This window comes from Leucopleurus acutus (genome assembly GCF_964270905.1).
Source record: "Leucopleurus acutus genome assembly, chromosome: 17".
NCBI lineage: Eukaryota > Metazoa > Chordata > Mammalia > Artiodactyla > Delphinidae > Leucopleurus > Leucopleurus acutus.
In genome coordinates, this window is record NC_139159.1 from 75,905,294 (window position 1) to 75,929,353 (window position 24,060).

General features: G+C 50.9%; 1 protein-coding gene across 1 annotated transcript in view; it reads left to right on the plus strand.

Moving 5' to 3' along the window:
- The window catches only part of TG (thyroglobulin), a gene marked incomplete at both ends in the record, with an annotated part of 242,360 nt that overhangs the window by 123,040 nt on the left and 95,260 nt on the right, over positions 1-24,060 (plus strand). Inside the window, 6 exons of the mRNA XM_082858577.1 lie at positions 4,587-4,721; positions 6,440-6,604; positions 10,425-10,644; positions 12,233-12,326; positions 14,813-14,972; positions 23,416-23,618. Coding sequence (XP_082714703.1) covers positions 4,587-4,721; positions 6,440-6,604; positions 10,425-10,644; positions 12,233-12,326; positions 14,813-14,972; positions 23,416-23,618 — 977 coding nt within the window. The remainder of the gene's footprint in view (positions 1-4,586; positions 4,722-6,439; positions 6,605-10,424; positions 10,645-12,232; positions 12,327-14,812; positions 14,973-23,415; positions 23,619-24,060) is intronic.

Here is a 24,060-nt window from a genome sequence, read left to right on the forward strand (position 1 = left end):
TGCTAACGGCCTGACCAGGAGTCCCAGGGCCGGAGGCGGGAAGGGAGATGCTGACAGAGGCCCTCCTGGGCAGGGACAAGGCTGGGGTGAGGGGATGAGGCGAATTCAGGAGGAAGGTTTTGAAATCACCAACAGTGATTTGTGCTCCCTTACCCCTTAGAGAACTTCCCCCAGCACCTCAGTCAGGCTCCTACCTCTATAGTTTCAAAAAGACAGTAACCCAAACACAGCAAGAACTGAGCAACTCGGCCCAGAGAGAATGGGAGCAGCTGATTTCACTAATCCTACCCCGAGCAGGCTCTGTGCAGCTCACACACAGTAGCTCATTCATTCCCATTGACAATCTTAGAAGAGAGCATCTGGTAATATACCCATTTTACTGATGAGGAAACTGAAGCTCAGAGAGGGTGAGTGGTTTGCCCAGAGTCACAGAGCTGTTAAGTGGAGGAGCTGAGATAAACTCCTGGAACCTGACTTCTTAAGCAAGTACGTGTCATTTATGCCATCATGAGTTACAGCTGCTGGATGGCATGTATTCCCTAAGACTGGAATCTACTGTGGGCCTGTTTCCAAAGCAGCCACAGAGATATGAGCCTGAGCTTCAACTACGTCTGTGAGTTACATTCAGAGTAGGTTCAGGTCCTGTTAGAAAATAAATACACACAAATACATAGCTTTCCTTTTGGTAAACTGTAACCATTTAAAAAATATAATGGGAAACAATCCCATTCCATTCTTAATGACACCGAAAATTAAACAGAATAAAATTAAAAATCTTTTTCTCAAATCAGTTTTTCCAAATAACATCCACAAAATGTTTTCTTGAAACTTGACAAAGTGATTTTCAATTTCATCTGGTAAATAAACAACCAAAAAATATTTTTAAAGGAAAAAATAATGTGGGAAAACTTTTACCATTTGACAATAGAATATAGTATAAAGTGACTCTAGTTTAAGCAGTTTGGGAATAGAGCCAGAATTAGCAGAGATGAATGAAAAAGAATTGGTACTCACCAAAGAAAACTCATTTACATATAAGGACTTAATATATGATAAACGTGGCATTTCAAATTCAAGGGGAAGTGATTTTCTTATTTATTTATTTAGCTAGTTATTGGCCACACTGGGCGGCTTGTGGCATCTTACTTCCCTGACCAGGGATCGAACCCAGACCACGCAGTGAAAGTGTTGAGTCCTAACCACTGGACTGCCAGGGAACACCAACGATTTTCTTTTTTACATAAGTGATGTTGACAATGCAGTCTGTAAAATATATTTTAAACAAAGGAAGAAAAAACTAATTAACAAACCACAGATGGTGCATTTCGGAGCAGACTGTCCCTTTGGGTGAGTCTGAAAGCTGTCACCATCTCATTCACCCGGAGAGGAGGTCTGCCTTGGAGTAAACCGTGGATTCTGAAGCTGAAGGAGCGGGGCTCAAGCCCAAGCACTGCCGCTTATCAGCTAAGCACTTTGGGTGTGTTTACTGGGTCTGTTTCCTCATCTGTAAAACGCGCACAGTAGTGATGCCCACAGCATGGGTTATCGTGAACGTTAAACAGCAATGGTATTGCGAGGTTCTTGGCAAATTAGTAAACTCCTGTGAAACGCTACCGAGATCGCCCAGCTTTCGTGCTTCACTATGCTTTTGCATTCACAAAGCACTTGTCCTCAGAATTTTCATGAGATGCGCGTGGAACCCCAGATGTTAGATTCTGCATGGCAGCAATGGCTCATCCGGGGGTCCTGCCAGCCAGGGGAGGGGGACAGTTGTGGGGTGTGGCAGAGAGCTGACTCCAGGCCCTGGGATGGCGACAGATGAGCTGACTCTCACTTTGGAGGGGAAATTCACCCTTTAATTAGAACGCTTTCCCCTAGACATCAACCTAAATAAAGGTGGAGGGCAGCCAAGGCTTCCATTTTAAGACCATAATTGGCAAGTTCCGTCCTGAAATCCCATCATAACTCTTCTCTGAAATTGCACTGTGCTCACCATCTAAAAATATGCACCTCGGTTTGGCCATGTTGCAAAAATGCCACTTGTAATGACCATGAAAATAGCAACACGTGGAGGATGCTTAAGGAAATGAAAGCCCAGGGTCTCTTACAGGGAAGCCAGGTCCCAAGTTCAGAAATACACGGCTCCAGATTCTGAGGGTGGCCCTGCAGCTCTAGGACAGGTGTGGGGCTTTCACTTCCTCTTGCTGAGTCCACGCGAAATCTGGTTGCATTATTTGGCCGCTTCTCTGGATAAACCTTTTTTCTCGCTCTCTTTTTCTTTACTTTCTTCCTTCCTTTTTTTTTTTTTTTGTCTATAAACAATGTTAAATTTATTAACAAAAGTCCCCTCACAGAGCAAACTTCAGATCTAGGTAGTTTCACTGATGAATTTTATCAAAGAATTCCGTTCTTTCTCTTTCTTTGTTTCTTTCTTTGTTTCTTTCTTTCTTTGTTTCTTTCTTTCTTTCATTGAAAAGAAGGGTGGTGGTGCTAGATCCTTTTGCTACTTTATTTACCATTCTAATTTTAGTGATGCTCAGTGCTCTGGTGTCAAACACAAGTTCAAGATAAAAATGACAGTCTTCCCCGTATAGCTAAGAGCATGATGCTGTCAAAGACAACGACCTTTTCCTACCTGGGGATAATTTTCTGGAGAGGATGCTCAGCTCTGTAGGAAGCTCAGAGGGATGGAAGGAGCCCTGGTTTAGAGCCAGGAGGCCTGGGTCTGTCTCTGGCTTGGTCACTGTCCAGCTCAGCATTCTTGGAAAGTCACATGCCTCTTCCAGCTTCCGACTCCTTATCTGTGAAGGAGGCATTAGAGTCCCTTCCCCACCCCCATCTGGGGCGCTGCGAGGATCAAACATGATGATGTTTTACAGACAAGGAAACTGAGATGATGGCGTATCACCCCCACAGGGCTTGGGCGATAAGTAACGGCACTTTGTAAAATGTGAAATGTTACACCTAAGATTGCCACTGTGTTTTGCTAGCACAAAGTAGACATTCACAAATATTTGTCATAAGGGTAAACTGCTACCGTCTTCTGGAAAAAAAAAAAAGTCAAAGACAGAAAGAAAACATAAGTAGATAAATAGATTTTCTCCATTAACTATCAGTGCTGTACCCACTGAACGGTTCCATACAGTATTCTGGTATTAGCACTCCCAAGTGGTCACGGAGGCCTATTCTGGGAGGTGGCATCGTGCCTAGTTTGAGGCCATTTGTGGACAGAGGAAAGCACTCATCCCCCTGGACCCACAGTCCTTCCTCACGGTGGAAGCTTAAGCCCCCCGTGCAGGCTCGCCTCTGTCCTCACAGGGACACAGGTGCCCTGGCAGATTTCTTTGCCTCTGCCAAGCGTCTCTGTGGCAGCCACAAGCAGATGTCCCTCCCCCTCGCCATGACAGCATGTCCTGGGCGGGGGCTGGGAGGCCGCAGAGCAGAGCAATGGCAGGCACAGGCTTTCTGGGCGCAGGGGCCTGCCCCCAGCTTGCCCACTCCGGAAGCACAGCACGCTCTCGGGCACAGCCGTTTCCGCAGCCCTGCAGCTCATTCATTGTCTTCATCTTTTAAAGAGGAGGTCTTAGCTGAGGTTTTCCAGGAAACAGACTCTGAGATGCAGATTTGCACATGCAGAAAGTTCAGTGCTCAGTGCTCTTGGGAGAAACACCTGTAAGGAAGCGAGGGGGCAGAATTGGGCAGGGGGAGAAGTAAAACATGGATGCAAACCAAACAATGGCCGCATTGACGCCTCAGTGAGCTGTGAAGCCGGGCCGGCCCTTGGGAGTTGGCCCATCTTGAGGCAAGGGGACTGGGCCTTGGTATACCCACAGGGACTAGTTTGGGGATGAAGGCTGACCCTGTGGAGGGGAGGCAGCTAGCCTAGACCTAGGTAGCTCCTAGAGAGGGACTCAGCTGGGAGCCCCGGCCATAAGCCTCCAGCAGCTGGGAAATGAGAGCCTTGGTCCTGCAGGCAGCCGGGCAGCACATCACAAAGTACCACATAAGGAACACTGACGAGCCTGTTATTATCATGGTTACTAGCGTTATTCTGACTTTTGCATTATAACAGCTGTACTACAGTGTCTGTCTTGTCATTTCACACTCTCCCCCTTCTGCTGTGAGCTGCTCCATAGAAACGCCCATGCTTTGTTTGCTTTGGTTGCTTTGTTTTTCACCTCTGTATTCCTAGACTTGAGCACGGGACCTTGGCTCATATAAAAAAAACTCTTAAAAATCATAGTAGAATGGAGAGATGGATAAAGAAATGGGGTCACGGGGCTTCCCTGGTGGCGCAGTGGTTGAGAGTCCGCCTGCCGATGCAGGGGACACGGGTTCGTGCCCCGGTCCGGGAGGATCCCACGTGCCGCAGAGCGGCTGGGCCCGTGAGCCATGGCCGCTGAGCCTGCGCGTCCGGAGCCTGTGCTCTGCAACGGGAGAGGCCACAAGAGTGAGAGACCCGTGTACCGCAAAAAAAAAAAAAAAAAAAAAAGAAATGGGGACGGAGACCACCAGGAGGGAGCCCTTGGGCACCCTTTGGGGGCATCGGATGGCACTCCACTAACTGTCCCTGCTTTCCCTCCTAGTCACTCTGGACTCGTGGCGGTCTCTGGCCCTCTCTTCAGTAGTTGTTGATCCATCCATCCGGAACTTTGACGTTGCCCACATCAGCACCGCTGCCACGGGTGACTTCTCTGCTGCCCGAGACCGCTGTTTGTGGGGTAAGGGGAGTTTCCACCTCCAGGTGGGGGTTGATTGGGACGGGACCCCTCTCACACAAGTGCTCCTCAAGATTCTGACCTCAAAAACACATAGGAGACCCCGAGATCACCTGGGGTGCCTGGCCGGAAGGACCTCCCCTCGGGGAGAAGGCCCTGGCGGGGGGACTCTGCTCTGTAGTCTCCTCATCCTCCTGCAGGGTTGGCCATGGTCACGGTCTCCAAGGGGCTAAGCCAGCCAGAAAATGTGCAACGTTGAACCCGGTCAGAGGAAGATCAGAGGGAGGACCTAGGGGGTTAGTCTGAGATGGAGATGCATGGAAGCTGTGATGGCTGTCCTCAGATTACAGGTGGGCCGTCGTGGCCAGGAGGAAGGATATTGTTCTGGCCAAGCTCATGGGGCAAGCAAAGGCCTATGGGTAGAACTCAAATTTCAAGAGACATTTTTCAGTGCAATATGAAGAACTTCCTAATAGGCAAAGCTGTCCACGGATGCATACTTCCTTTACAGGGTTTCAGTCACTGGTATTTAAACAAAAGCTAGGTGACCATATGATCAGAATGTTCTGCAAAGGCTTCACCTTGTGAAAGAGGCCAAGATTGGGTAACATTTACACTTTTCAATTCTGAGATTACATGGATCCTCTCCCCTACAAGGTTGGATAACAATATGTGCATATTACAGCCAGGGCTACCATGTACGGTTGTATAGGTTGTACATCACGCAATTCTGGGTGGTGCCACAGCACAGAGACTGGGCTATGAATAAGGCCTTTAGGCAATGCACAACTTGCTCAATCAAATGAAGCAGCACTACTTTCAGAGCTGTTTTTAGGACTGAATACCCTAATGCCATGAATCTTTTAAACAGTCTAGTGCATGACCTGGTACCCATGGAAAAGGACATAACCCCTGACGGAAGGTGGTGGGTGTGATGGGATTGGGGAGGCAGAGGGAGACGAGGCTGAAGAGGAAGGCAAGGGCTGGAGCGTGAAGAGCCTTGTCTGCTACGACTTCAATCGGAGAATGACAAGAGCACATTTGTGAATAAATAACCAACCAACATCCGGACTGTTGTGTGGAAAATAGATTGATGGGAGGGTTGGGTCCTCCACCACCACTATTTTATTCCCAGCCGCTAGCACTGGGCCTGGTGTTTAAATGAAGAAGTGAGTGTGTGTATAGATGGATGCAGGCACGCATCATTGGATGGGTGAATGGATGGTGCATGGGTGAATGTACAGATTCATGAGGCACGATTGGATGGAAGGATGGCTAGCTGGCTTACCCCCTTGGAAACTTTGACTTTGGGCTGACCCTGAAGGGGGATGAGGAGACTGCAGCAGAGAGCCCACCCAGGGTCTTCTCTCCCAGGTTAATTATTTCCTGCTGGGCATCCCAGGTTATCTTGGGATGGATGGAAGCGGGGGTGGGTGGATGATACACAGATTTATGGATGTGAAATTGCATGGATGGATGGAGGGATGATGCTTGGATAGATGGAGGGTTGCATGCATGGATTCGTGGATGCATGATTAGATGGTAGCATAGGTGGATGGATGGATGGAGGGATGGATGATGGATTCATGGATGCAGGATTAGATGGTAGCATAGATGGATGGATGGAGGGATGGATGGATGATGGATTCATGGATGCAGGATTGGATACATGACTGCGGTGATCTCTCAGGCCCAAGCCCCACTCATCTCCTCCTCCACAGAATGCTCCCATCACCAGGCCTGCCTTGTCACCACTCTGCAAACCCAACCTGGCGTTGTGAGGTGTATGTTCTATGCTGATACCCAGAGCTGCACACACAGCCTGCAGGCCCAAAACTGCCAACTTCTGCTCCGTGAAGAGGCCACCCACATCTACCGGAAGCCAAGTAAGTGCTGGCCTGTGTCTTTGCAGCCATTCCTGAGGGCCTGAGTGTGGCTGGGAGGGACTGTCCGAGCACCTGGTGGCTCATGGGCAGTGGCTTTTGAGGTTCTTAAGGGAAAGTCAGTCAGAGTCATCCTAGGCTCTGTGGCACTCACATGGGATGGACTGAAGGAAGGTGAAAAACCCTACTTCTGACCTAGAACTTCTCTGCACTGCCTTTATTCATTACTTCCTTTGAGTTATAGAAGCCATTTTGGCCTTTGCATTTCTGAGTAAAATAATTAAATAGATCACTTTTTAACTACTATTTTAGAATTTAGAAAGTTGTTTCACATGCCTTATCCCATTTGATACTCACACTATCCTGTGAGGTGGCAAGATAAGGGTTTTATCCCCGTCTGAGAGATCAGGAGACTCTGGTCCAGGGAAGTTAAGTTATTTCTCTGATTTCACACAGCTAGCGATGACAGAACGGGGACTTGGAGCCAGACCTCCTATCTCTAGAGGCAGTCCTCTCCCATAAAACCGCATTGCCCGAAGACCACACCACAGTGCCCAGAGAGAGCAGCTGCTTCCGGCTCGGTTTAGTTTAGAAACATCGAATAACGTGCTATTATGTGCCAGCCCTTGTGTTAGGTGCTGGGGATACAGGGGTGAAGCAAGCAAGGAGAGAGCAGCATATAAGTGCATCCCTAAGTGAACTAATAAGAGCTGTGGAACAGGAAACACGGGAATCGAGGGCCTGGGGGACACACCTCCCCCATTAAACATGCTTATGGGATGAAATGAATAATTTTTTAGAAATGTTGGCCATGTCTGCCGTCTTATCTTCAAGAGCAGATGTCAGCAAACTCCCTCTGGAAAGGGCCAGATAATAAATATTTTAGGCTTTACAGCCACAAGTCTCTGTTCCAGCTACTCAGCTCTACTGTTGTAGCAGGAAAGCGGCCACAGACAACAACCAATCCACAGGCATGGCTGTGTGCCAATAAAACTTTATTTACAAAACCAAGTAGCAGTGGGATTTGGGCCCACCCTGTGCTTGAGCATTAACGGTCCTTCAGGCCTGTCTGGATCCAGTGACGTCTCCTCTGCCCCCTCCTGCACCTCAGCCTTTAGATCTGGAGAGGGCCCCCAGGGCTGGGAGTGCTTTGATTCCTGTAAACTGAGGTCTTGGGCCCTTAATCTCAAGGCTTGTCTTCTCTCAGGACGTTTATGTCATTCAGTGAGTTAGACAGATTTCACCCATAGTGTAGCTAATCTGCATGGTAGTCCTGCTGAGAAATGCCTTCACTTCGAGGTCTGAGTTCTGCAAAACAAATCCGACTGCTTCTCTCCTAATTCTGTGTGTCTCAAATTCAATGTGAAATGCTCACTTTCCAGCAGAAGATGCACGCCCACATTTATCTACATAGATGTTATTGGTTTGCACCTAATGCATATGTAGAGCTACAGATAACTTTCTTAATCCAGAGAGTCACAGGGCCTAAATATGTGGGTATTCTGAAAGAATCCACATTTCTGCAGAAGATTCCAAAGGGAGAAATGCACATCAAATGTTTTCCCCATGCTGGATCTCTTTCAGTCTGGGATTCACTGGGCAGCCTCTGGAGGGAGGCTTAAATACCACCATCTGTGGGGAAGCAGGCTTGCCTTCCCTCGAAATGCTTTAGCTTTTACATTTTCTGTCTTCGCTCCCTGCTTCAGATGCTGCCACATTGGTGAAATGGGGCTGTTTCCTGCAGAGCTGACCTCAGATGGTTTGCTACTTTAGCGCCCACAGTCCTGAATGCTGGCCGGAGAGCCTGTGATTTGCAATTGAAACAGGAAATCTTGTGAGAAGGAAAGAACCGTGGGAGTGAGAGCAGTCATGATTTGTGATCAAGGCCAGATTACAAATCGGCAACTGTTTCTTTCCATCCTGAGTTTCCATTTTGAGTTCTAACTCACATGCCAGTGTTTATGCAACAGAGAAGTTTTCACTCACTGTTTCCTTCCTTCCTTCCTTCTTCCTTCCTTCCTTCCTTCCTTCCTCCCTCCCTCCCTCCCTCCCTCCCTCTTTCCCATTCACTCATTCATGTGTTGATCTCCTGTCATTTGCCAGGCACTGGGCTTGGGACATTACAGGCATTGTGTTATTTATTCCTAACATCTTTGCATTGTAGGGACTGCCACTGTTCCTATTTTGCAGATGGGAAAATTGAGGATGAGAAGAATTATAGAGGTTTTCTAAAGTAGCTGGTCCATAACACAAAACACAGACCTGCTGGACTCCTCAGACCATCCGTTGTTTCCTCCTCACCACACTGACCCTCAGTGGCCTGGAAGTCATGAATGCACATCACGCCAGGGAGTCTCGGCCTCGGCACCATTGACAGCTGGGAGCAGAAGGCTCATTGTGGGGGCCTATCTTCTCTATTGCAGGATGTTTAGCAGCTTCTCTGGCCTCTGCCCTATGAGATACCAGCAGCTAGTATCTCTCCCCAACCTTATGACAACGAAAAGCATCTCCAGACATTGTCAAATGCTTCCTGGGGTCAAAACCACCTCTAATTGAACCACTGCATGGTACCAAGCTTTTGAGGAATGGGTAGACTTCCGCCTGCCTGTCTGTCTGTCTGTCTGCCTCCTCTCCCAGGCTCAACATGTTGGAAATAATGAGAGACCCCCCGCTTGACACACACACACACACACACACACACACAATCTCTTCACCAGTGTTGGTTTCCTCCGTGCAAGGCCCTAAGGCTTGTGGGGAACCAGGCACAGGCCTGTCTTAAGTCCCTGAAAATGGCATCTGGCCCTGAGCTGGGGCCCAACAGAAGTTTATTGAACCAATGAATGGATGTGAGAAATATAGTGGAGGGGGTAAGATAGGGCTGAAGAAAGGCTGATAAGCATCTGGAGGTTAGCACTACAGGGTGGGGACGGAAGGCCTGTGGAGCACAGTGCAGGGTTCGGCAGCACCAGTGTGAAATCGCAGACCGGGTGGGATCCGGACCTGCGCAAAGGGGGATGCACATTGCAGACCTGGGCCGAGGCCTGGCCTTGACCCTTGGTGAACCTCTGACCCTGTGGTCAGAGTTGTGGCTCAGAAAAGTATAGCTTTGAATCCTACATCACTTTGAAGTCCTGACAGCTGCCCACCCCCAGACTCTAAACCTATTTCCTCACCAGTGAAATACAAGTACCGGGTCTGCAGTGCCTTAGCTGCAATTCTGAAATCCAAACACTCTAAAAGTCAGAAAAAAAAATTTTTTTTGTAAGTTTGTGGCAAACTCGTTTGGTGGCAATATCTGACCTGAAGTGACCGAAGAAATGATATTATGTGTTCATCCCTCTTAGTAGGAATAACCTATACATTTCATCCCAGAAGTAACTGGTGTGTCTGTTGATGGGTCTCAACTCCACACCCCCCTGGAGGATTGAACCTTGCCCGTTCTGTGCCCCTCTGTTCTTTTTAAAATCCAAATAATTCAGAATTGTGGTAACATCTGGCCCCAGGGCGCTGAGGCAGGGGCTGTGGGCCTGGGCTGCCTCTCTGGGAAGAGCTGAGGTGGCACATCTAGGGGAGGGATTGCTCAGTGCCCGGGGAAGATCAGGTGTCTTTGCTGGGTTTCTTTTCTTTTCTTTTCTTTTTTTTTCCACATTGAATACTAACATGACTAGACTTAAGCTATTGGGGCCTGAATGAATAACTTTTTTTTTTTTAATGCAGAAAGCAGTGTTTGGGCTTTTAGATTTGTTTCTTAAAGTATATTCGGAATACCTGTGAATAGAGCACCAGCTGCTCTCTCTCTTTCTCTCTCTCTCCCCACTCCCAGACATCCCTCTGCTCGGCTTTGGGACATCTGCACCTTCTGTGACCATCACCACCCACGGCCGGCTGCTGGGCAGGTCCCAGGCCATCCAGGTGGGCACTTCGTGGAAGCAAGTGGACCAGTTCCTGGGAGTTCCATATGCCACCCCGCCCCTGGCGGGAAGCCGCTTCCGGGCCCCGGAGCCCTTGAACTGGACAGGGTCCTGGGATGCCACCAAGCCACGGTAAGGGTGGAGTGGAGTACATTTCGGGGGATGCCCAGGGAAGCCTTCTCCCATTCTAAGCCTTCAAAATGAGACTTGATAACAGAGCAGTGCGTTCGAATTTGAGCCATGCGTGGAGCAGGGGTTATATTTGTTAAGATCGTGTTGAGTGCTTTAACACATAAACTCCCACTTGTCGGTGACTTAACATTGTCTTGGTCCTGCACAATCCCTTTGGTGATGGAGGGGCAGGTGGGCTTTGCTCCATGCAGTAATGCGGGCACCCAGGCTGATGTGCCTTCTTCAGCACAGACCTTCTAAGGTTCCTTCTAGGAGCCTTCCTTGACTTTGCATCCAGGAAAGAGAGGCTGTGGAAGAGTCTGCAGGGGAGGTCTCCACGGCCACAGCTGCAGGTGGGGCGTGCATTCGTCACGTGCCCCAGTGTGGCGGTGACCAGGACTCAGCCTCCCGGCCACTTCTGACTTCAGTGGGGCTGAGAAGTAAGCAGAGAAGGAAAAACACATGAGCTAGTGAAAAAATAATTTTAAAGGACTTTGATTCCCCCAACAGGAACAATATTAAAAGGAATTTTCCAAAAAGGGGAAAAAAATGGAATATCTTATTTTCCTTCGTCATCAACTGCTTTCAATTTTGCCCATTCCCTCCCATGCATATACCACTGTAAAGAGTTGACAGATTGGATACGATTTTGTGATTTTTCTAAATTAAAGCGTGTTCAGAGCGTCTGTGGAAAGAGCACCCATGTCTCCCTCTCCCATCCCCATGGCCTTTCCCCTTCCCACAGGGGTCCACAGCTCTGTCTCAAGGCAGCCGTATTCTCCCTGTCCATCACTCCCACGGCTGGCTGCTGGGCAGGTCTACAGGCCCAGGGCCAGATAGAGGGATGGGCAGGAGGCTCTGGACTGCTCCAGGCAAGCAACAGTGGAGGCTTAAACTAGGACAGTGGCAGAAAGATGCAGAAAGTCATGAATAAGTCTCCACCATTGGGCAGCCAGAGAAACAAATATGGACTAATTAGAACACTTTAGCGTGTTAGGATACACCCATTTGACAGATGAGGTGGTTGAGGCTTTTGAGTGGAGAGTAGTTGGAGAGCTAGCTTCATCAGAGCCCAGTGCTAACAAGGCCTGGGCGGGTAACCATCATGCCTCCATTAGATGTGTCCCAGATGCAGTCTCAGCTCTTATGCCAGGAGATGTTCCACTGGCACACTTGGACTCTGTACTGATGTAGAAGACCGGTTGGGACACCTCTTCCCAGCAGGTCTGCTCACTTGGAGCCAGGAAGGGCCCAGGTTGCAGGTGACACACACTTTCCTCTTTATCTGGGCATCCTTCTCTCTGGGCCCTTTGTCCCTGTGGGATGTTCCTCAGGCCCGTGGTAGAGAGAGGGATGGGCATGCTGCTCTTTCCACCATTTACTCACCAATCCCATTAACCATTTCCTGAAGCTGCCTAAATGCTGGTGGGCTGCCAGGCTTTTGGAATGGGGCAGTGGGCTCTGCCGCCACTGATGGGAAGGGGGCTGGGACTTGTCGCTTTGGTTGTTTTCCCTGCAAGTCATGCCTTCTGTCTGTCTGTACTTGCAGGGCCAGTTGCTGGCAACCAGGCACCAGGACGCCTTCGTCCCCCGGGGTCAGCGAGGACTGCCTGTATCTCAACGTGTTTGTCCCTCAGAACATGGTGAGTGCTGCAGCCCTGAAAACTATGTTTGCCCTGAAAACGGCCCCATTAGAAATCCCCAGCCCCACAGCGGCCAGCACGGTCCGCCCTGTGCTCTCCTGGTGGGTTCTTGGCTTCCTGAGGCCTGAGTGGCTGAGAGCAATCCTGGGTCCCCCACGGCCTCACCTGATCTCCCGCACGGGAGCACGTGCGTGGCTATCCGGCTCCGGCCCTCTAAGAAGTATTCATAAAGCGCCCGTCACAGGAGGGGCTGTTCTCAGTGGGAGGAGCAGAAATAAACAGATAAGCAGATAAATATTGGACAACTGTGGTATTGATATGGTTGTGAAGAAAAACACAGCAGGGGAGGAGATGGAGTGGCAGGAGGAGTGAGGTGGTGATCAGGAGGGCGCGCCTGAGCAGGGGTGCGGACGAGGCGGGGTGAGAGCCACGCCAGCGGGGTGAGGGCCAGCCGCTGACGCAGGGCCCCCTGGAGGTGCGCGGGCTGGGGGAGTGTGGAGCTGGATCAAACTAATCCGCAAATGAGGAAACCAGCGGCTCTTCTTGGAGAGACCCCCCTAGCGGGTATTTCTTTCCATGTGGTCTCTCATTCGAGGCAGTTCTAGAGGGTGAGGTTTGGGAGGTGACCCTGACTTTGGTTAGGTCCTACTTTGAAGGCTGTATCTGCCTAGGTAGCAGCTATGATCCTGATGTTGAGTGTTTGAGTTTCCTGTTTGGGGGGAAGGGTCGGAGCTCATGAGAGAAAACAGAACTGATGAGCCTTAGGAAACATGAGTTTCTGGTGACGCCAACCCTGTACTGACAGATCCCATGGTACATGTGACTGGGCCACCGCTTCCTGGTCCCCAGTTTACCAGCAGTGAGAGGCGGTGTACTTTGGAGGCTGGGTCACAGCAGGCTGGCCTGAGTAAGCTTCGGAACAAGGGCGCCTAAATGTGCAGGCCCTCCTGGGCTGCATGAATGGAAGTATTCTCTCTTGCTCGCGTGCTACTCAATAAAAATAACTCAGGGTACTTTGAGGAGGGGATACAGGGCCTGTCCCTGACCTCTCTGGTGGCCCACAGCAAATGAAACCAAGGCCACCTGAGCTGGCCTTTTTCTATGGCATTTAAAAGGCCTCCTATTGGAAGAATCAACAAGCCCACCAGGTGGTAACATCTACGAGAAGGGGTGTCCCAGAGGGAGGAGGGGGCTGGGGTCAGAATTCTGCTCGGTCCCTTCCTCTCTGTAGATGTTTCAAGAAGCCACTTCACTGCTCTGAGCCTCTGTTTTCACACCTGTAGAATGGGGGTGCTTAGAGTCATCTACCTTGTGAGGCGGAAGCTCTAATCAGACGTTCTAGGCGAGCACACTTAGCACGGCACCCACCCGGGCAGGTCCTTGGTCAGTGTTTGCTGTTGGTGTCGGAGCCCAGGGCACATGGAGTAGAGAAGTCACAGCCCAGGGATTCAGGGCCTGAGTGAGCGAGAGCCACCTGGAGCCTTGCATTCACCATGGCCTGGGGCGGGGTGTCAGATCCCCTAGACGGAACACAATATTCTGATAGGAAGGGGTCAACCTGGGTTCAGATCCCAGCTCTGCTACTCGTAGCCATGTGACCTGAGGCAGGCTATTGAACACCAGCAAGCCTCTGCTTCCTCATCGGTAAAATGGGAGTAACGACAACACGCCAACCTCATGGAGCTGTTTGAGGACTGAATAAATGACACACGCCAATAGTCGGCATGGTGCCTGGCGCTCAGTCGGGCTAAACAAAGGTGGCTCTGTGTTAACAAGATGGGATTCCAGGGATGGTGACCAAACTCAAGGACTCCCCAAGCAGGACACAGAACCGTCTTCCAGAGTAAACGCGGGCCAGGAGCTGGGCTGCTGGGAGACCACGTGGCTGCATGGGACAGGTCCCTGGCTCACTCGGCAGCGTGGGCAACGTGTCTTCACTTTTTATGGCGCTCTGGGTCCTCATCCGGGAGGTGGGTTTTGCTCCTTTGCTCAGTCTGCTCTATCAAAGTACCACAGACTGGGAGGCTGAAACCACAGAAGGGTATTTTCTCATGATTTTGAAAGCCAGAAGTCCAAGATCAAAATGTCTACAGGGCTGTTTCCTTCCGAGGCCACTCTCCTTGGCTTGTAGATGGTCATCTTCTCCTCCCTGTGTCTCCACAGGCCTCTCCTCTGTGTGCATCTGTGTCTAAATTTCTTCTCTGTATGAGGACGCCAGTCCTATTGGATTAGGGCCATCTCGTTACAGGACTTGTCTCCAAACACAGTCACAGTCTGAGGCAGCCAGAGTTAGGGCTTCAAGATGTGAATTTGGGGGGCACACAATTCAGCCCCTAACTGAGACTGAATATGCCTACAGGGCAGAGGTGAAGGAAGAGTCGTGCATCGCCTCACAGTTGGGCACCTGCATGGGGAAGGTGCCCTCACCAAGCTCTGGGGGGTGAGGGTGGCCGCCTGGAGCTCCCGCATTTCTCCAATCCCTACAGGCCCCCAACGTGTCTGTGCTGGTGTTCCTCCACAACGCCGCAGAGGGCGGGGCCAGCGGGGGCCAGCCGGCCGTGGATGGCTCCTTCTTGGCTGCTGTTGGCAACCTCATCGTGGTCACTGCCAGCTACCGAGTGGGCGTCTTTGGCTTCCTGAGTTCCGGTGAGTTGCTGGCGTTGGTGGGGACCACTGACCTCCTGAGCTGGGTGTGTTCTTTGTGTGCGTTTAGTCCTTTCTTCCCCAAGCCCCATTCTTCCCAGCCCGCAGCCCTCCTCCAGCCCACTGAGCAGGGAGTGGTATGACCAGTGCGTTCACGAGACCCTCCAGCCATGCTGATGCCCATAGATGAGAGTCACAGTTACTACTGATTACACTTACCATGTGTCTGAAGCTGTTCCAAGTACATGCTTTATCTTGTGATGTATCTGTGTGTGCGCGTGTGTGTACCGAGACCCCAGAGGGCTAGACCCTGGCTCAAGCTCACGTGGTCAGGAAGGAGCAGAGCCAGGATTCATTACCAGGGTTGACCTGCCCTGGAGACTCTAAGGCGTGGATTAGAGCTCTTGGGCCCTCAGGAAGCCATTTACTGGAGTGAGGGCTGCATAGACAATGATTTCTGATTCCCCTCGAATTCCAGATCACTTGTGAACATCCGGCCTGTCCCCTTTCCAGTCACAGATGCCTTTATCACTCAGGTTATGCCCTCCACCTTCCCCACCAGTCCACAGGGCAGAATTGAGGCTTGGACCAATCCCAGCGTCATCCACCCATGTCTCTTCCTCCATCTCCTCACCCCCCCACCCCAACCCCCAGTGGTAGGGCAGTTGTTTGACAGGCAGACGTGGCAGAGGGCAGACACGCTGGTCTGGGAATCTGAAGAGCCAAAGGTTGTCTGTGTGACCTTGGATAAAACCCTTCCTTTCTCCAAGTCTCAGTTTTCTCCTCTGTAAAATGGGAATAATTTTACCCAACTTCCAAAGTCACTGTGAGGCTCCAGTGATATGCTACATGTGAAGGGACTTTAGAGGCTGTGATGGGCTTTAGGAGTCCTCAGGGACAGGCACCTAGCAGCATCTCTGTTCTCCGGGGATCTCATTTAAGACCTGGAATGTCTTGCCTGCTGAGTATGGCTGGATGGGTGGGAGGTAGCCTGGTGGGAATGACGGACTCCTCTAGAATGTGGCCGAGTGGAGCAGACGTCCTGCGTGAGCAGAAGCCAGGCAGTGCTGGGGAATGAGGGCTGGGTGGACCACGTGGCAGGAGGCCTTGAGTGTCATAAAGAAGATTCTTCGTCTGCACAACAAACATGAAACAGGCAACAAGTTAAGGCAACATGCGACCAGGTGCCAATGAGGGGAATGTGGATGATGACCAGATTCCAGACTTTCCTTCAGGGGTGCAGGGAAAGCTGCTGGAGCACTGAATGCCCTGCCCGGGTTTTCTTTCCTCTTTTCAAACACACGACTGACAATCTGTTAAATCAGGAGCTCCTTTCTCTAAAGAGATGGTGAAACTCAGAACCCAGCCTGTGGGACCCGCTCAGGTGGAGCATTTCACAGACACGGCTGACTCTGGCTCAGAGTGTTTCCAGACACAAGAGAGCGAATTTCCATATGCCATCCCTCCGTGAGGGGGCGGGGATTATGATTTCATGGGCTGTGATCTTATGGAGAATTCTGTGGGCTTCCTGGAAGGGAAACTCATTTCTGCTGCCGGCAAGGCAGAGTCCGGGGTCGGAACTCTTCCAGAACACCCACACCTTCTCACTCCTGACTTGCAACACTGCCTGTTCCTTGTGCTTAAAGCAAAGCTGTCAGCAAGAGAGAAGGAGAGTTACCCTCACCCAGCACCCATCTCTACCAGACACCTTTTCTGGGTGACGTCATTTCAGTCTCCAGGCACCTCTGCGAGGTCAGCCCTGTGCGGTCATGTCATAGAGGAAACGACGAGGCTCAGAGAGGTTAAGGAACTTTATGCCCCACAGCCGTGAGTTAACTTTAATGTCACACTGGGCGTTGAATCCCGTGCATGAAGCACTAAGAAGAAATGGTAGCTTGCTCCCTCGATGTTTTCGGTTTTATTGTTGTTGCTGTTGTTTTTGCAACTTTCACAATCTCTTTTAATTCAGGACAGTTTTAAAATATCTTTAACATATAACTTGAGTGTTCAAGGAAATAGGGAAAGGAGAAAAATGTTAACTTAGTTGTTTCACAAATATAATCTCTTTTAAAACTGAAAAAAACCCCAGCTATCTAAAGTTGACATGTCTGGAAAAGTTATGTGTGCCACTCCCTCTCCCCCCCAAAGAAAAGAAAACTCCTCAAAGAGAATTGCTTCCCCTTAAAGTTGCACATTTAAAACTGGGCTTCCAGGAGTTTCCATGGTGTTTGCCTTCTTGTTTACGTGTGTTGTCTGTGTAAGGGTCCTCTCAAGAATTTGTGGTGTTTGTTCTGTTTCTTAAGCTGGGTGGTGGGTTAATGTGTTTGCTTTATTCTCATGCTTTACATATAGTGCTTATATAACATATATGATATATGATTCATGTAAGGGTAAGATATTTTTTAAAAAGTGGGGATATATATATACGTATAACTGATTCACTTTGCTGTACAGCAGAAACTAATGTGATACTGTAAAGCAACTATACTCCAATAAAAATTAATTAAAAAAATAAATGTAGGAGACAGGGGATACAGAGGAAGAAAGAAGAAAGAACAATACTAAGCAGTTAATGTTAAAGATTGAGAATAGGTATCATTTTAAAAAATAGTTTACTCTCCCTTGGTGTTTAGAAATGCCCTACAGATTCCTCATTCTTCTGTGTACAGAGAGGATCAGTGTTTTTTGGGGTTTTTGCTTGTTTGTTTGTTTTTCTGCGGTATGCGGGTCTCTCACTGCTGTGGCCTCTCCCGTTACGGAGCACAGGCTCCGGACGCGCAGGCTCAGCAGCCATGGCTCACGGGCCCAGCCGCTCCGCGGCATGTGGGATCTTCCCGGACCGGGGCACGAACCCGTGTCCCCTGCATTGGCAGGTGGACTCTCAACCACTGCGCCACCAGGGAAGCCCAGGATCAGTGTTTTAATTCATTTAGGCTCAGGCAGCTTTTCTTTGCTTTATTCTGGAGACCTCCTGGTACTTCCCACATTCCAAAGCTTTAGCATCTCTTACCTGGAGCTCCTTGCAGTTCAGCCCCTAGGGGAGCCATCAGTCAATCAAGAAACTGAGACCCAGAGAGTGGCCGCCAGGGCCGGTGGGTGGAGGGGCCGCAGCTCTAGGACACACACACAGGCTCCTGGCTGCAGACGACCACCTCCCGCCAGACACTGAGCATCCCACGGCAAGGTTCCAGGCGGAGAAGGTGCGCACTCACAGCAGAGGGAGAAAAGAGCAGGTGTGCGATTCAGCTAAGCCTCCAATAAACTTCCAACACAAATACATCATCCCTTTCCCATTAAAAAAAATACATAAGGAATTCCCTGGCGGTCCAGTGGTTAGGACTCGGCGCTTTCACTGCCAAGGGCGCAGGTTCAATCCCTGGTCGGGGAACTAAGATCCCACAAGATGAGTGGCGCAGCCAAAAAAAAAAAGAAAAAAAGAAAAAAAAACAATACATATATGTAATGGATTTCATTATTTAGATGATCTTAAGTTTACAGAATAATTTGAGCATAAATTACAGAGTTCCCATATGCTGCGTCCTCCCCGCCTCAGTTTCCCCTGTTAAGGTCCCGCATTGGTGCCACACATTTGTTACACTCCATGAGCCCATAGTGGTATGTTAGTATTGACTAAAGTCCATACTCTACAGCAGGGCTCACTCTTTGTGTTGTACATTCTGTGGGTTTTGACCAACATATCATGACACGTGTCCACCAATCATACAGAATAGTTTCACCGCCCGCCCTGAGACTTGCCTGAGCTCCACCGACTCATCCCTCCTCCTTTCCATTTTAAATAGTTGGAAACTGAGGTTCAGGACAGGTCTGGAAAGAGCTGGGCGACTTCAAGTGCCAGCCCCAGACTGGTGTCCTGCACAGTGCACAGGATTCGCACCCGAGAAGAGCAAGGTCCAGGGGCAGTTCCTCGCTCCATGGGGCTCAGGGACTCTGGGCGGGTCCCTCGGTCCCTCCCTCAGCGTCCCATCCCATCCCAGGCTGCCTGTCTCTCAGGAGATCAAGCCTGTGAAGGCAAACACCGGGAACCTTGCTGGTACCTTGCAGGGGCTCCCGGGGGCTAATGCCCCTTTCCTTTCCCTGGCAGGGCCTCTCCAAGCCAGGGCTCTGCTGCAGCCATGTCCCGGCCCTGCATCTGGCCACCAGCAACTGCAGCCCCTGGCATTTACTGAGTTAGGCCAAGCTGCTGCTTCATGTACATCGTCTCATGTGATAAATGTGTGCAGCATCTGCTGTTGTAGCCCGGAGTGAAGATAATCCCCCAAGAGCTCCAGACTCCAGAGGCGCATTAAGAAAGGGATGGGAGGAAGCTGAAAACAGCAGCTCACGCCAGGCCTGCGGCCGACCAGACAAACTCGTGTTCTCTGCGAGAAACCCAGCAGTACTTAAAAGGAGCACGATTCCTGATGAAGAGCAATTGGGAAGGAAGTGAGGGGGTTGGTGATGGGCCAGGGAGGCCCTCTCCCAGCCTGGACCCTGCCGGTGGGACAGACCCCAGGGCCGTGGGGCACAGTGATTATCCTTCTCTCTCTGGTAAAGCAATGCAGCAAGGGCAACCCAGGCCAGTGGCGTGCAGGATCAGAGGAGCGGGTCGGCCATGGCTCGCGGGCGCCCTGCAGGGTGTGGGAGCAGAGGAAGTGGGCTTTGGCCAGGGAGACAGACCGAAGGCCAGACACGTAACACACCCATCACCCCGTCATCCCTGGGGCGCTTGGAGCCTCCCCTCTGAGGGGGTCTGCTCACCATCCTAACCAGAAAAACAGGCACAGAGTCCTGCCCCCGTCACAGATGTAATTTTTGCTACTAAAGACAAGGCAGACCATGCAAAGGGCACCTGTGAGATAATGCTGGGACCTAAACCTGTTTCATTTTATTTAAGAAAAACCAAACAAATTCCAGAGTGCTTTATGCCAGGCATTGCACTGTTCTGTTCCTTTTACGGATATTAACAAATTCAATCATCATAACAACCTATTGAGGTTGGTACTATTATTATTCCATTTTACAGACGGGGAAAGTCAAGTCACATTAAGTAACTTGTCCAGGGCCCCGCACAGCTAGTAGGTGTTGGAACCTGTGCCCAGCTCGTCTGGCTCCATAACCTGCCTGCTAAGCCTGCACACCGTGATGCCTTCTGTTGATGGCCATCAACAAGAGCTGGGGGGAACCCACTGTGAGCCCAGCTAAGGAGCTTTAGAGGGACAGATGAAGAAATCAGATGAGCTAGCAGGAGCCGGTTAGACAGTGAGGGAACAGTCGAATGTTTGCTGGTGTGTTCTGACCAGAGAGGTGGGAGCATGGAGCTGGGGGGGCCCATCAGGGCGGCGTGAGGCAGATGGGGAGGAGCGCCATCACGCTGTCCGGACACCTTCCTCTCACACCGTCTCCCTCCTGGACTGTACACGCCTGGCCAGCAGAGAGCAGCCCTGTCCAGTTTCACATCCCCAGCAGCACTGAACGCTATGTGTTTGTGGCGGGGCTGAGCCAGGTGAGACGGAGTCCCAGAGGATAAAGAGAATGGAGCTCAACCAAGGCCAGACTGCAGGGCAATGAACACAGGTGATGAGCAGACGCCGACGGCTGGACAAGGGCAGGTGTTAGAAAGTGAAGGGACCCGGACTGTTCAGATGGGCTGAAGTCAATCTTAGAGGAGCTGAAAAGCCAGGAAGGAGTTAGACTTGATGCGGCAGGAATGAGGGAGTTATGAAGGCTTCTGAGCAGAGAAAGTTCCATAAATAGAGTACTTAAATTTTTTAATGAAAATAACACAGTGCCTTGCACACCATAGATTTTTTGGACAAACGTTTGTTGAATTGGATTGAATGTTAGGACAAAGAGCTCCGAGTGTGCATTGGATTTAAGTGCCAACTTGATCTCGAATTTGCTTCTTGCACCTCAACAGTCTCTTTCCCTCTCAAGTCTCAGGTTCCACCAGGGGAGGAAAGGGTTGAATTAGACCATCTCAGAGCAGCTAGGTGGCTGCTTCGTGTGCACGTCCCGGAGGGCGTCCGCTTCGAGGGCCAGGATCTCGTCTATCTTGCTCTCTGCACTACCCAGCACAGCACCTGGCATGAGGTGAAGCCCAGTTCGGACTTGCCTCCTGAATGCACCCTCATCTTTGACATCCTAGGGGTCTGTAGACCCCAGAATGTCAGCATCGTAAGTGGGAAGCTGGTACATGGGCAGTGAGAGTCAGGGACAGTGGCGTCCCTCCCTGTTGTCACTAGAAATGCAGGCCGTGGACGTCACTTCCCAGACTGGGTCCTGCTCAGCTGGTGCCCGGCTTTCCTGCCCTCCCTCAGACCTTGGAAACAAAAGCACTCATCCTAACCAATGGAATGTTCATGTAATCCAGAAAAGTCCGCAGAGAGGATGGTGCCAATGGCTTCACTAAACCCAGAACATGAAATGCATTTGAAGAAATTCTGAGTGTCTCCCCAGCTGGAAGAGTAATTCGTACCGTTATGTCCACTGAGCTGGTGTTCTCGTCAGCTTTGTGAACACCAGTTTGGGGAATCGGATGCAAGGTCTTTCTGTTTTTCTATTTGGGAATATGGGTTCTTTCTGATAGTTTTTCACTTGACGTTGAATCGTGTTCATAATAACTGTAGTCATTTCATTTACCTAACATTTCATAAGGACCTACTCTGTGCTTCTGGTTTTCATGGGGGGTAGAGTCTAGCAGGGAAGCCAGTGGTGACAAATACTTTGAAAGGGGCCCCTTACTTCCCCTGAGGGCTGCCTATGAGCTGATGGTGTAGCTAAGACTTGGAGGATGACTGGGCCAGAGGAGGGAGTTAGAGAAGGTCAGTGGGAGAGGGCACAGCTCTGGGTGGAGGAAATCACATGTGCAAGCACAGGCATGGGGGAGGGGGGGGCTGGTGTGTTTGAGCCTCTGAGGGGAAGCCTGGCTGGTTGCAGCACAGGACAGTGGGGAGACAAAGGGAGATGTGGCCTGAGAGATGGATGGCCCGGTCCCGGGGGGCTTTGAATGTGATAGAAGAACTGAAATGGTGTCCTAAGGACCATGGGATGAGAGGGGACATTTTACATAGGATGGGGCAGGGTGTGTGTGTGTGTGTGTGTCAGAGAGAGAGATGATCAAGATTCCAAGTTTAGAAGACCACTCTGCATGAGCCATGGAGAATTCACTGTAGGGAGGAATGTGTGGATACAGGAGGCCAAGGAGAAGCGTGGAGGAAAGGGGGTGGCAGTCAGTGGCGGGAGAGCCTGCAGCGGCTGGGGAGGAGGGGGACACGGTCGAAGGAGGAGTCGGGGAGACTCCCGCGAGGCCATGCAGGATCAGGGTGGGCGGTGCCGCGCTTGAAGGAGAAGGTAAGAAACTCTGCTGAGGCCGCCGGTGAGAGCGCTCAGGAGACTTAGAATCAATTCCCTTTGGGGCTGAATGGACTTGAGGTGCCTGTGAGATAGCCTCCTGGGGAAACTCGAGGGGCCCAGGCCTGGGAGAGTGCCCTGGGCTGCGGACACAGTCCCGAGAGTCTTTGCACGTAGGCGGTGGTTGGAGCCACGGGTTCTGCTGGGGTTTCCTGGAAAGAAGCCAGAGACGAAGGGCATGAACCTCGGCTCAAACCAGAGCAGGCTTGGTGTTTCAGGGCAGTTAGCGGTGTAGACTAAGAGAAGCCGTTGAATTCAGAGGACGCCGGAAGGGCCTGGGCACGGCGTGTCCCAAATGCCAAGGGGAAGAGCATGTGTTGGCTGTATGGTTTCTTCGTATCGGAATCATTCGACTTAAAAAAACATGCTGAGCTTTTGATACATATTTACTGAATTCTATGAATAAAAGAGAGATGGACTCAACTGAGTGCTGCCTATGTGGTCATATACATGACTGTAGTCAAAAGGTGTGTGCTTTGGAAACAAGCAACAGGATCAAATGACAATCAACAACAAACAAACAATGTAAGAAACTTGAATCGCAGCTCTGCCGCTGCTGCGAAGGTCATGGAAGGTAGTGGGAAGAGGTGGGACCGAGAGTCTCAGCCGGGCCTGGCCGTCATCGGGGGGCAGGAGACACGGAGAGTCACGGGCAGTGGGGGGAGATGGGGGGCCGGAAATTCAGCTCCTTCTCGTCGGATGCGCCAAGCCTGGGGTCTGAACGTGCAATGCCTCTCATCTGAGAAGCCGCCCTCCTCACTGGCAGTGGGGGGAGATGGGGTGGCCGTGGCCCACAGAGGTGGAGGGACATGTCTGCAGTCTCCTAGCTGAAGCGAGAATCTGGGCCGGATGGGCCTGGTTCCGGAGCCCAGGCTCTTCCCACTGCCCCACTATATTGGGAAACCACAGTCCAGACCTATGCGGGCAGGAGCCCAGGCCCCCCACTGGCACCCCGTGCCTGGCTTACACAACACGAGGATGGTTACATCCCAGGTTGCAGAATCGCAGAGTGCTGAAGGCTTTCCTCTTTCTGAAGGGTCCGGCGAGTTGAGCGGCAACTGGGGGCTGCTGGACCAGGTGGTGGCTCTGACCTGGGTGCAGACCCACATCGGAGCGTTTGGTGGGGACCCTCAGCGCGTGACACTGGCAGCAGACCGTGGCGGAGCCGACGTGGCCAGCGTCCACCTTCTAACCACCAGGGCCACAGACTCCAGACTCTTCCGGAGAGCCGTGCTGATGGTGAGTCGCCTGCTCTGCCTTCAGTCTTGCTGAAGGTGGTCCCTCCTTGCCCCAGTTGGCTTCAATTGCTTGGACTTGCTTTATCCTTTGTTCTGAGTGGGTGTCCTGCCCATGGCCATCTTTCCATGTTCACGTGAGCCCGGATGCTGCAGGGCTCCCCTGACTGCTGTCCACTCACATCTAAAATGTTAATAATTCTAGATGGGGAAGAGTTTCTATTCCTGGCAGTGCCTCATTAGGGTTTAATAGCAATTAAAGCAGTGGAGGGCAGCTGGATCTGTCACAGAGCAACAAAGGTTTGGCCAACTTTGTTGCTGACTGGTGAGTGAAGGCAAAGAATAGAACATAACACTCAGGATTCCACTGGATGGTCTGAAGTACCTGCTGAGTGATGATGATGATGATTATGATGATGATGATGATGATGATTATGATGATGATG